This window comes from Dasypus novemcinctus, chromosome 15, assembly GCF_030445035.2.
Source record: "Dasypus novemcinctus isolate mDasNov1 chromosome 15, mDasNov1.1.hap2, whole genome shotgun sequence".
Taxonomy (NCBI): domain Eukaryota; kingdom Metazoa; phylum Chordata; class Mammalia; order Cingulata; family Dasypodidae; genus Dasypus; species Dasypus novemcinctus.
Genome location: NC_080687.1, coordinates 98236901 through 98251337, shown reverse-complemented (window position 1 = coordinate 98251337; position 14437 = coordinate 98236901). Strand labels below are relative to the sequence as shown.

Sequence of the window (14437 nt, the reverse complement as noted above, 5' to 3'; positions counted from 1 at the left end):
CTGCTACCCCAGCAACTTTCAACAAAATTCAAGTTCACTGATATGATTCATTCATCCTCAAACATGTGAGTATCTACTACAGGATCAAGCATTGTGCTAAGAAACAGAAATACAATAAGTACTTATTTTTTTCATAACAAAAAACTTAATTCAGCAAATAGTAAATTAAAGATCTATATGTTTTTAAGCACTAATAACTGAAACAAGAAAGAACTACAAATGAATAAAGCGTTCTTATTGCCAGAAAAAAAAAATCTTTTCAATGAATAACATCAATATATAGAAGAGTATTCCAAGGTAGAGTTGATATATTTTAACTCTTCAACTGATAAAATGTCATATTCAAAACGAAAATAAAAGTAGATAAAGTCAGTGCATATAACTGCTTATACTTCATTAATTATGACTAGACAGGAAACCATCAATTTGAAAGGAGATTATTAAGATTTTATATTTTTCTAAAATATAACAGAATGCTTTTCTCTAATGAGAAAACAAGTTTACTAACTACCCTTTTTTTCATTACTGTTCAAGGTTTCCAGCACTCTTCTAATATGGAAATACACAAACTTAGGTTCTTCCATACCAAATGTAATATAAAGAAATTCAGTCCTTTAATCTTAAAGTTTTAAGTTGATCAATTTAAGTAACAAATTTTTGTGTGTCAGCTAATTACAGATGAATTTCCTCATTCAAACAATAAAAATACATTTCAATTCAGGAGACATCCATCAACAAATAAAAGTTGCTGAGCATGAGGGGGTAGTTCAAATGTAAAAGGTGCAAAAATAGTATAAAACATGTTAACATGTTACTTTTAAATTGGCTAAGTAATTTATGAAGGAAAATAAATTGCTCATAAACTCTGATTTTCCTTAAGTGGAACCCAAAAAGAAGAGTTTCAGTGAACAATGAACCAAACTAAAAAATAACAGTAAAACGCAAGTGGCTCTAGTTTCTTCTGAAAAATGATGGTTTAAAATAAGAAAAACCTCTCTAAGAGAAGTTGCTAGCACTCCAGAAGGCACGTGTGCACATAAAGAGTTAATGGGCAGACCGCCTCCTAGGTATATTCCCAGCAGACACTTTATCAGATTAAAGGAACTGCAAACAAACCGGTAGAAACCATTCTTTGTCCAAACCCAGCCTCTTCTTCCTGTGATGTCATATTACAAATCTAGCTAGCCTTTCTTTTTCACTTCAGAGAAAGCCCATCACACAATACCGTCGGCAACTGAGGAAAAGGCTCAATTCATCAAGCGCTAACACGCTTAGGAATTTATTTTGGAACTTTTAAAAGACACTTCTGCTTCCACTGTCTGGGATCCACTGCAGGAATATTAAAAAGGAAAACCATGTTTAAGAGGATCAAGAAGTAAACGAGAACAAATTGGGAATGTTTAAGTCTCTGAAACTCTGCACTGAAAAATAAAATAAGACTGATAACTTTAACTTAAATATTCTGGAGCTTAATGAAACTTTAGTTTTGCAACATTCATCTTGACTACCGGAATACAAGTTTACAAGACAAGCAGTTTTATTGCCATCTCAAAAGTATTTCCCTTTAAATTTATAATCCTATGGATTGGATATATTTGACCGCATTTTTTTTTTTTTAAGTTTTTCGTCAGCGAACTAATGCCTGGATTCACAGATTTTCTGAAGTCTAGAAAATGAGGATATTCTCCTGCTGAAGAACCAAGAGGAAACGTTACTGCAGCAAATTTGATGTTTCTCTTGGGGATTCTGGAGAAAAAGGGAATATTAATAAAACCAGCCAAAGGTCCTAAGACTTTGTACATATATTGGAGGTGATAAACTGGTTTCAATCTGACTACCAAAGGAGCCTGCTGTTGACAAAGGACTCCAACATTTCCCTCCTTGAAGAACTGAGTGGAAACTTCACAGCAGCAAATTTCATGTTTCTTTCGGAGATTTTGGAGAAAAAGGAAATATTAATAAAACCACCCAAAGATCCAAAGAATTTGCACATATCCTGGAGGTTATAAACTGGTTACAATCTGAATACCAAAGGAGCCTGCAGCTGACAAAAGGACTCCAACACTGTAAACTGGAAGTAGCTTTACAATGGTAAGCATGAACAGCTCCAGCTGCTCCTCCAACGACTCTTTTAAGTATACTTTGTACGGGTGCATGTTTAGTATGGTATTTGTGCTTGGGTTAATAGCCAATTGTGTTGCCATATACATTTTCATCTGCACACTCAAAGTGCGAAATGAGACTACAACTTACATGATTAATTTGGCAATGTCAGACTTGCTTTTTGTTTTCACTTTACCCTTCAGGATTTTTTACTTTGCCACACGGAACTGGCCATTTGGAGATTTACTTTGTAAGATTTCAGTGATGTTGTTTTATACCAACATGTATGGAAGCATTTTGTTCTTAACCTGTATTAGTGTAGATCGATTTCTGGCAATTGTCTACCCATTTAAGTCAAAGACTCTAAGAACCAAGCGAAATGCAAAAGCTGTATGCATTGCTGTGTGGTTAACTGTGATGGGAGGAAGTGCACCGGCAGTTTTTTTTCAATCTACCCACTCTCAAGGTAACAATACCTCAGAAGCCTGCTTTGAAAATTTTCCAGAAGCCACATGGAAAACATATCTCTCAAGGATTGTAATTTTCATTGAAATAGTGGGTTTTTTTATTCCTCTAATTTTAAACGTAACTTGTTCTACTATGGTGCTAAGAACTTTAAATAAGCCTGTTACATTAAGTAGAAGCAAAATAAACAAAACGAAGGTTTTAAAAATGATTTTTGTACATTTGGTCATATTCTGTTTCTGTTTTGTGCCTTATAATCTCAACCTTATTTTATATTCTCTTATGAGAACCCAAACATTTGTGAATTGTTCAGTAGTGGCGGCAGTAAGGACAATGTACCCAATTACTCTCTGCATTGCTGTTTCAAACTGTTGTTTTGACCCTATAATTTACTACTTTACATCGGACACAATTCAGAATTCAATAAAAATGAAAAACTGGTCTGTTAGGAGAATTGATTCCAGATTTTCTGAAGTTCAAGGGACAGAGAATTTTATTCAGCACAACCTACAGACCTTAAAAAGTAAGATATTTGACAGTGAATCTACAACATAAGCTGACTGAAATAAAACAACTGGGACTTCACTGGAACAGAACCTCCTTCAAACTGTGAAAAGCGTTTTCTTGGACAAACTATTTCTCACCTCGGAAAGAAAATAAACACATGTACGTTTTAAAGTTTTTAGTATAAAGAAAAATTGCATTCAATGTGTTAAGCATTAAAATATATTCCATCCTTGTATACACTCCATTTTATTTTTCTAAGCCATTTGGATTTGTACCTCTCATTAAAAAATCCCTAAAAATGTTGTCTAAAATCCAGAGATGACTGTGATTACAATCATGTGGTGATCTTCTGTACTCTTTGAATTCCTTAGTAATTTTATTCTAAATGATTTATACTAATTTTAAGTTTCATTTAAGTATTATTTTTGACATATCTAATTTCTATTTTAATTTTAATTAAAACTGCTAATCCATGTTTTTAAAACTATAATAGCATAATTGAGAACGAAAAAGTAAGTAATTTTAAATATTAGGAGTGTTTGGGGCATTTTCAAAAAAATAGCTGAAAATGCAGTCTTCTGTATAATTATGACTCTGCTAACACTGGGATGTCAGGCACTTATTCTTGTAATAGAGGTTTTGCCTTCCATTCATAAAAGCAGCCTATTATATATATACTAGATATAATATAGTATACTTTTACTATTTTGTGGATTTAACAGCACCCAATTTCAAAATGATATATGCCACAAAAATAAAGTGGAGGAAACTAATAGAATACTATTATTGCTAAGTAAATTTTTAGAAAGCAAAATATTACTGGAGGTACATTTTAAAAACAGATTTATGTCATAATAAAGACTTGGATTCTAAATATTTTATTTAATGAGAAAGTGAAATACACTTTCACTGGGACTTTTACGTGGGACTTAGAAAAGTGATTAATTATATAGAATATATTTACTTTATATACATATATTCTCTTCCTTCTTCTGAGCTAAATATTGAAATAGGTAAAGATACGTTATTTCAAAAAAACTGTTATTACATATCAAAATAAATTATAAAGTAAGGATATAGTTCCTTACATAAAAAGCAGCAAAACTATAGGGCCAAATAACTAAGCACAACTATATTTTCATTGAAGTAAGCATATAAAAGGTATTGATTTATGCTATAAATTAGATAAAATGCCAAATGGACTAACACTTTTTCATCTTCTAACATCTTTTTTTTTTTTTTCAAGTTGAAGCAGTCCTCCAAAAATCAACTTAAAAAAAGAATGCTTTCTACTTGAAAAAACAGACATGCAGTTAAATGCTTCAGCACTTTGTCAGACTTGGCATTTAACCTGTCTTACTTTTACTGTCTTAATCTTTCATGCCCTGAATACAACTTCAAACAAATTTGATTTTTGCCTTTGTCTGAGTGTGGACTGCAATGACTTTAGAGAAATCACAATATGGTACAAGTAAACCTGTTTTCAAAAAACACTAGTAAGGGTTTTTTTGTTGTTGTTGCCTTTTTTTTCTTTTTAGCAATCCCTAGATTCCCTTTAGATAATCCTAAAGAAAAATAATTCCTTTTAAAAATAAAAAAAAAATTAGTGAAAGAATTTAAGCAAAGGTCTTATATTCTGACAGAAGTACATACACTGTAAGCATGTTTTCTTCAGTTGATACTGAAGTCCCTTTATTTGATACTACAGAGAACAAAAATACATTTAACATTCTTAAATATGTATGAGTTGAAAAGCAACAAATTACCGATCTGTGAGAAAGGGATGGGAAGTTTGTGTCTTTCCTTTGGATTTATTGAAACTCTCCTCTGCCTAAGATCTATAAGTAAAACTTTAAAACACAAGCAAAATAGTCATCAGATAGTTCATACATAGCTGTGACTTCTGTGCTCCCTGGAGAAATTTTGGTTGCCCATTTTCAACAAGAAGATACATGAATAAAAAAATTATGCAAAACTCTTTAGAGAAATGCATAACAGATAACCAATATTAGTTTTCTCATCTGGAACTTAAAATCCCGGGTAAATCTTATCTACATGGACAGAAAGAGTACCAGAACAAAATTCAAGTTATTTGCTTTTGTTTGTTAATGTTGTATTTTAAAGGTAAATTACATATTCCAAGCGTTTCCTCTTCCCCCTTTCCTCAGAAAATGTACATTAGTACTATAACTCAGAGGGTTTCACATCTTATTATTTTAAAATGACTATACCAAGCCTTTCCTAACAGCCACCCCCCCCCCCCAAAAAAAAACCCTGCCCACTGCTTTTGTTTTTTGTAGATAAAGAGAGACTGTTAGAAACAATCATTGCAAGGCAGGTGGGGGTGGGCAGTAGACTACTGCAAAAGGGAGACAAAACTATGAAAAATGCAAGGATCTCCTGCCCACTGCTTTTAACAACCTTATAAGAGAGTAGATAATTTAACTCCCTTCAAAGGAACAGAATAAGATAATAATTTTCAGGTGTGGAAAACAACTTTCCAGACTACTAATGACTGATTCTGAACTTAAAATTTATCTTTTCTGAGAAAATACCAACCAAGTAACTAGTTTACTAAAAAAAAAAAAGTATGAAAATATGTGTTGTACCTAATATAGCCATAGAAAATTAAAGAAACTGAAAGCATTACTTTTTCAGTCTCGATTTTATCTAGTATCAGCAAATCTTAATATTCTAAATTCAAAATATTGAAAATAAATTTGAAGTCTCTAATACAAATATTGGTTTTTAAAGAAATTAGCCATTCAGCTCAAGTACAGAAAACAGTAAAGTGCATATCTCCAAATAAGAAACATTTGATTTATAAATTGCATGTGACTAGTCAGAGCCTGAAGCAATTGTTTTTTTCCTAAAGATTTATTATTTACTCCCCCCCCCCCCCGCCCCCGCAGCTTGCTTGCTGTCTGCTCTCTGTGTCCATTCACTGCACGTTCTTCTGTCTGCCTGTCTCGCTTGGTTGTGTCATCTTGCTGCACCAGCCCTCCGCGGGCGTGGGCTGTCAGCTCTCCACGGGTGCGGGCTAGCCTGCCTTCACAAGGAGGCCCTGGGAGGTGAACCCAGAGCCTACCATATGGTAGACGGGAGCCCCATCGGTTGAGCCACAGCCGCTTCCCAGCAATTGCTTTTTGGTTCTGCAATTTGGACTCCTGATGAGCAGAGTACCTTGTCTTTTGTAAATACATTGTCTAGAAGAATCTTTACTACCTCCCAACAGCTAAACTATTTTCTAGCATCTGCATGCCAGTCCATTCCCACACATCACAAGTGAGGGAAGACATGATCTGGTGCTCTTAGACTGTGAATGAGTTTCCCATAAAAAACAATTTTATAAAGTGCTCAGGTGGCTGAAGTCAAAGTTAAGTTGTGCTTTTAAAAAGGAGTTCTGGGCTAGTTTGGAAACTAAATTACCAATTTGTAACATGACTTCTAAAAAATAAATTACAAACTAAGGATTTGTGAACAAACGAAAGGACACAAAGCATATTTAAATTGACCAGAGATTTAATGACCAACAATATCACTTAATTAGCAATATTTTCCAGAGGTCAACATATACTATACTCCTAAAATCACTAATTCTCAAATTTCTATTCTCTCACTTTATCTTTTTTACCTGATGCCTATTCCCCACCAATCTCAATTATATAAGGCAATTGAGACCTGGATAACAAAAGAATGGAAACCCCAGATAAACTTCTTTCTCTACCTGGTCTTTCCCTTCCCCATTCCCTTAAAAAGAATTACTCCAATAAGCTCTTAAAAGGGAACAAAATTATCTAAAGCAGTAGTAAAAGCAATATCCAGAATTGGGGGTAATTCATGAATTTAATTATCATTTTTCAAATAAAAACTCACTCTACTCATAGATTCAAACATTGTAAGATTTTGAGAATCATTACAATTTAAATAAATAAGTGAGGCAGGTTAGTATAGGAAAAAGGGGAAGACAAGTCCCAGCTGGGACCCAGCAGAGAACATGGCCATAACACAGCACCCAGAAACCCCCAGGGAAGGCCACTACTAAGAACAAAGCGGGAGAAACCCCACCGAGAACCTGGGCTCCAGGGGAAGTCCTGGATAACTCCAAAGAGACCTCCCCATTGGTCCCTGACAGTGCCAAACAAAAGGCCTCCTCCTCGGTCTGCTGCGAGCTAACAGGTGGGATCGTAAGGCAGCCAATCAGAAAGCAAGCAGCTGGGCCCCTCCCCAACATTAAGAAAGAGGAGGAAAGGTCTCAACAGGCCTGAGCGGGACCCTGCCCGCGTCTCACCCTGCAGCACGCCTGCACCTGGGTCTGGAGTTGTGCTCTCTTTCTTGTTTGTTAATAAACTCCTCACTCCCTTGTCGACCCTATGGCATGTCCTTAAATTATTTTATGCAGCACAGCCAGGGACCTAGAAGCCCAGGGCCCTGAGCATCCTGCTAACACTAAGAGCAAGAAACAAATATTTGTTGCCTTCTTATAGCTGAGTTATAGTTAACGGCTGTTAGGGATTGAATCATGTGCCCACAAAGTCATGTTCATGTCATAATTCCCAGCCCAAAGGATGGGAACCCATACTGTAAATAGGACCTTTGAAGATGTTATTAGTTAAGGTGAAGCCAAACTGGATGACAATGGACCTTAACACAATATGACAGCAGTTCTTAGAAGCAGAAGAAATTTGGGCAAAATAGAGCAAGACAGATGGGTATAGAGATGGCCAAATGATAGAGCAAAAACTGAGTTATGGATCACCACCAGGAATTCCACAGAGTTCAGACAAAAGCACGGCTCGCCAACACCTTGATTTTGGGCTTTTGGTCTCCAAAACTATGAGACAATAAATTCCTGTTGTTTATGCCAACTAGTCTGTGGTACTTTGTTCCAGCAACCCTGGCAAAGTAAGACAGCCACAGGGTGAATGTGCTGAGTTCAATTATCTTCCTATCAAAATGGCTCCTAATAAATTTATAATTTAAACTGAAAGGGCCAAGAGGTCATCTGATGTAACTACCTCGTTAGGTTGAGGAAACTGAGGAACTAGAAGTCTAGGTAACTTGTACAATGTCATGTAGCAAGTTAAGGTAGAGTCAGGATAAAAACTCAGTTTTTGTGACTAGTCTATTTCTTCACTGGTGGCAAGAGGAGCGAAGAGCACATGAAAGGCCCTGTGGAAGAGAACCTGGTGTACTGAAAGGATTAAAACAAAACCAGGGGGATGCAAAAATAACAGTAATGGATGGTGTGATGGTAGCACAACATTGTGAATGTAATTAATAGCACTGAATTGTACACCTGAAAGTGGTTAAAATGGGAGATTCTGAGTTGTATATGTTACCAAAATTAAAAATTAAAAAAAAAAAACAAAAAACCCCAACATGGCTGGAGATATACACAGGGTTGAGATCTTAGATGTACTTAAGGCTACAGGTCAGTCTGAGACTGTACTTGAAAGCTCCAAAGTATTTAAAACAGAGAAATGAATGGATCTGCATTTCAAAAAGAACATTGTGACTACAGAACAGAGATGCATTTGACTTCAGTAAAAACAGAAAAAGAAGACAATAAGAGCTATTCTTATTCAACTTAAATATAACGGGTTGTCCTTGTTCTTTATTCTGATTATGTCCTTTCTACCTTATTAAAATGGCCTTTATGGGAAACGGACTTGGCCCAGTGGTTAGGGCATCCGTTTACCACATGGGAGGTCCGTGGTTCAAACCCCGGGCCTCCTTGACCCATGTGGAGCTGGCTCATGCGCAGTGCTGATGCATGCAAGGAGTGCTGTGCCACACAGGGGTGTCCCCTGCGTAGGGGAGCCCCACGCGCAAGGAGTGCGCCCCGTAAGGAGAGCCGCCCAGCGAGAAAGAAAGTGCAGCCTGCCCAAGAATGGTGCCACACACATGGAGAGCTGACACAACAAGATGATGCAACAAAAAGAAACAGATTCCCAGTACCGCTGATAAGGATAGAAGCGGTCACAGAACACACAGCGAATGGACACAGAGAGCAGACAACTGGGGGGGAAGGGGAGAGAAATAAAAATAAAGAAATAAAATGGCCTTTATTTTTTGAAATGACGGTGATGATAGATGGAGGGAATATTTCAATGTTGTTACTTGGCAAAATTAAGTTGCCAGGCCTTGCGGATAAACTGGTACCTCAGACATTGCTGGTGGGAATGCAAAACAGTACAATCCTTAAGGATGTACTGCCTTTGTTAGTTACCATTTTACATGGGTTATGTCCTGTCTTCCTAAATAGATGCATCAAAGGAAAGGACTTATGTTTTATATTACTTTGTATTTTCTATAGGGTCTAACATAGGACTGAAATACAGAGAGCAGAGAATAGAAGGAAGAGACCTAGAGTTAAGTTCAAATTAAGAATTTGCCTACCAGAGTGAAAGTTAATTTTTAATAGCCTTTACCTATTTACTCATACAGCACCTATTCTGAGTATTTATCAATGTAGTTCTAATAAATATCCTATACCTATACACAAAAATGTAAAGAAAATAAAGATTGGGGAAGTGGATGTGACTCAACTGATAAGAGCATCCGCCTACCATATGGGAGGTCCAGGGTTCAAACCCAGGGCCTCCTGACCCATGTGGTGAGCTGGCCCACGTGCAGTGCTGCCATGCACAAGGAGTGCTGTGCCACACAAGGGTGTCCCCCACATAGGGGAGCCCCACGCGCAAGGAACGCGCCCTACATTGAGCCGCTCCGCATGAGTAAAGCGCAGCCCACCCAGGAGTGGTGCCTCACACATGGAGAGCTGATGCAGCAAAATGACACAACCAAAAAGAGATACAGATTCCTGGTGCCACTGAGGATACAAGTAGACACAGAGGAACACACAGCAAATGGACACAGAGTAGACAATAGGGAGGGGGGAGGGAAGGGGAGAGAAATAAATCTTTAAAAAAAAAAAAAAGAAAGATTGGTTTTTGTTTCACCAAACCTAAGTTCATATAATTCTTCAAAAGCCTAAGGAAAACCAGCAAAATTCCCTTTGTCAATACTACTCTGAAACAAGAATTTAACGAAACTTTGTGAAATACGAAGTCCTTAGTTAGGAAATCCAGATAAAGAGAAAGCAGGATTGTAAACTGGGAAAAAAAGGTATGATTATTTTCTAAAAATATATTTATGATTTGTACACATTTTCTGCATATTTAAGCTATTAAAATATTTTTAAATTAAGTATGAGTGTATATTTAATCAGTGTCAAATTTCATTAAACGTTTCTATGAAAGTTCTCAAAAGTTAATGAAACTATAAAAATAAAGCCAATTCTACCTTACATTTAGAAAAAAGCACAAATGTCAGTTTTTAAGAGTAAAGTGTAGTTACATGTTTTCTTTTGGGTTATGAAGCTTTCATGTGCATGGTTAGGAAAAGAAATTTACTGAAAATAAAGTAAAAGTCATTACCTAGTTCCCACCCAATCCTACTCCTTAGAAGTAACTATACAGAGGGAGGTGCATTTTCCTGATTTTTATGGCCTTAGATTGGGGATTGGTCCAGGGGTTTTGTGGACCAGTGGCTCTCAAAATGTGGTTCTCAAAGAGTAGTGCCCAAACCAGCAGCTCCAGCATTACCTGGAAACTTGTTAGAAATGCAAATTCTTGTATCCCACCCCAGAAATCTGTAATCTGTGTTTTAGGAAGCCGCACAGGTAACTCTGATGCATGCTAAAGTTTGAGAGCCACTGCTAGATAGTTCTTTAGAAAACTCTCCTGGTTACTGCCCCACTATCTGTAGCTGCTTTCTTAGAGATTGAAGGCCCTCTAAGACGTACTTCCACTAAAGCCCTTTCTTGGGTCTAGTGAGAGTTGCAGTTTTCTCTACTTTGTTGCATCCATCAATGCACTCCTCATTTACTTTTCATCCTCTAAAATGTATCAACCTCTGCATTTCACTCCATAGTTCTTCCACTTCATAATCTCAGTACTATTGGTGGTTTTATTAATACTGCCATGTGTACTTTTTCCCCTGTCATTTCTGTATGATTGGGGGGGGAGGGGAAAGTATGTGGTTGGCTGCTATTTTGATCCAGAAATCATCTCATTTTTAAAGCAATTATACAGTTTAAGATGCACAAGAAAAAATCATACTTCTTGTACCATTTTACTGCTGCTGAAAAAGAAGCAAAGGGATTTTTCACCAAAACAAAGCAAAGCAAATATTTATATTATGAACAACATAACCTTCAATTTCATTTTCTTCAAAAAATGATTCATTTCTCAACTCATTTTACCAATTATTGACTGTTAAATCATATTTAATAAGCTATAAAAACCTATAAATCACTTAATTATATGGGTGTAAAATATTCACATTGGACTAAAAGTCAGACTTTTTAGGGAAAAGAGCTTTAGGTATAGTACTTGAACAAAAGCAGCAGTTTATTTAATTAAAAACTAATATTCCTTAAGATATGGCATTTAAAAAATTACAGCATTTGGTTTTTATGTCAGATATGTAATTTTTGCTGATGGCCAAAATAACTGGTCTCAAAATTGTTAGGCAAAAATACAACTTCATGTTGTGATTTCATAAGACTTCTTCAGATGAAAAAGACAAATACATGTAATTCAATATAACCACGGCTATATAAAAGAAGAAAAACATAAAGATGTATTAGAAACCAGAAAGAAACATATATAAATAGCCTATAAGATATTACAAAGCTATCACCAGAAAAATAATTATCAAGGTCAGCAATATCATTTTTGTGTTATCATAATGATCTTCACCATTTCTGCATCCACCCGGGTCATTTATTCTTCATTTGGAAATGAATTGTGAAAAAGTTTATTTTCAGAAGATTCTGTTTAAATATGTAGATTGAAGTAAATTAGATCCTGGCCCAAAAGTATAAAGTATCAAAAGTGCCCAAGGGAGGAGGCTGTGGCTCAAGTGACTGAGCTCTTGCCTACCACCTGGAAGGTCCCTGGTTCGGTTTCCAGTGCCTCCTAAAGAAGGCAGCATGCTGGCAGGACAGGCAGGCATGGCAAGCTGATGCAACAAGAGACACAAGAGGAAAAACATAATGAGAGACGCAATGCAGCAGGGAATGGAGGTGGCTCAAGTTATTAGGCACCTCCCTCCCACACTGGAGGTCCTGGGTTCGGGTCCCAGTGCCTCCTAAAAGAAACGAGGAAGACGAACAGACACAGCAAGTACAAACAATGAGGGGGTGGGGAGAAATAAATAACATAAATCTTAAAAAAAAAAAAAAAGTGCCCTATATTCAAATTAGAATGATATTGCAAAGTTTATATTTTAAAAAATAGAGTCCAATTATTGAAGAGGAGAACCCTATATTCTTATTTGATTCACATATTCATGCAAGTCATTTCATTTCTCCACCTTTCTCTTTTTCATATTTAAAAGAAAAAAACTCCAAATGACATACATAATACTTGTATTCAATAAAGACAAATTTAAGTTACAAAAACTAGCAATACTTAATATTTAAGGGAAAAAACTTTTAAACAAATTCTTTTGAAATATGGACAGCAAGACTGATTTAGGTTAGGTTTTGAAGAATTCTTAAAAAGTATAATCAAAACCCCATAGAGAAACTATGTTATATTTTAATGGAGACAAGAAACTCTAAAATTTGGCAAGAAAGATTAAAACATTTTTTTAAAGGAAGAAAAAAAAAACAAACACAGCTGTTTCCTATTGTACATTTCCTTATCATGTTCTAAATCTAGCACTTACAGGAAGACACCAAAAATACTTTGATATTTGCCCATTTCTGGCAAAAGTGGAAAACACTAGGAGCCAATAAATAAGTAAATTAACAAAGCTATTCACATGCGAACCACAAACATACATGTGGAAACAGACTGAGAAGTGACAATTTACAGTTTTAAAACATGCCATAAATATTTGGAATAGCTATATGCCAAAAAGTCAGTTCTATTTTACAATTAAGGAGTAAATTTAGAAGATTTAAGAACTGCCCTAGAGCAGTTCCAAAACTTTATTAAACTTTATTAATAATACCTTCTATTTTGCCAAATTCAGAAAATATATTAATTAGTTAGATATCTCATAATATACTTCCACTCTGTTTTTTCACAAACTCAGGATTCCAGAGCCCTTCCTCACTATTACAGCTGGGATATCAGTACAGATTTATAAACTGAAAATTCTAAGACTGTTCAATTATACATCTTTATGACCTTGTAGAGGACACCTTGAAAAAGCATGCAAGGACTCCCATTCCCACAGGATATAAAAATAGAAAGATTATTTCCTAGCTCTTCTTTTACAACTGCTATCTCCCTTATCTGTAACTGACTACTGAACCAACACTGCCCATGAGGTGATTTCTGACATGATTTATCACTAAAGTAATAACAAATTCCAAAGGCAGTATACAGTGAACACTGCCCACATTTAACAATGCTGCAGTTAAGTGAAGCCATTTTTTCCTTGAACTTTTCCATTTTGAGAAGGGAAGGAGAAGTTGCCAAAGGAGGAAAGTTCTACATACATATAGTAAGCCAGGATAAATAGGACCAATATGGTTTAACTGTGTTCTCTGTTTTCTGTTCTTAAGAAATGACTGTGTAGTACAAGAAAGGGATGAAGTGAAGGGAATTAGCAATTGTTACATTCTTAAAATAAACCATTCTCATAAATGTCCATTTATTCCTTATAACTCTGAAAGGTAAGAATTATTATTCCCATTTAATAATGGGAAAAACACGCTGTGTCCTTCTACAACAGCACAGTAAGACTCACAAAGAGAAAGATAAAATAACAGATAAAACACAAGAGACTAATCACAACAATGCATATGTCACATAAATGAACACACTGAGAAGCAGCATAGAGGTTGAGAGCACAGCCTCTGGAGCCAGACAAAAAGTTAAAATTCCGGCTCTGCCTCCTAGTTTTGCGGCCAAAGGAAACTTTCTCAGTTTCCCTGTGCCTCAGTTTCTTCCTCCATAAAACATAAAACTTATAGTGTCTATTTTATAGTATTGTGAGAATTAAATGAGCTAACACATTTAAGCACTTTTTAACAGTGCCTGGAAGAGCACATGCAAAAAATTACCTATTATTATTTCTATACCAAAATGTCCTACACATCAAAGAAAGTCATTTTGATGCCACTATGGTGTGATGATTCATAAAGATTTCAAAGAAGTAAACTAGAGATGAACTTTTAAAAAGCACTGTTTCCTAAACCAGATTTCTACAAACACCCTAAAGGACATTCTGGGGTTTTTGTTTTTGCTCTCCTTCAATTTCTTTAGTCATTTGTGCCAATTCATGAACAAAGAGAATGGGTAATGTGTGTAATATGGAGGATATTGATGGGGAAGGG

The 14437-nt window shown here is 35.8% G+C and overlaps 2 protein-coding genes across 3 annotated transcripts in view; one reads left to right on the top strand and one right to left on the bottom strand.

The window, feature by feature from the left end:
* The window catches only part of RB1 (RB transcriptional corepressor 1), a 224318-nt gene that overhangs the window by 75519 nt on the left and 134362 nt on the right, over positions 1 to 14437 (bottom strand). The gene's annotated exons all lie outside the window — the stretch shown is intronic.
* On the top strand, positions 1183 to 4367 carry LPAR6 (lysophosphatidic acid receptor 6). Its single transcript, XM_004472853.5, has one exon. It carries the CDS (start codon positions 2089 to 2091, stop codon positions 3121 to 3123), a length of 1035 nt encoding a protein of 344 aa, XP_004472910.1. The 5' UTR covers positions 1183 to 2088; the 3' UTR covers positions 3124 to 4367.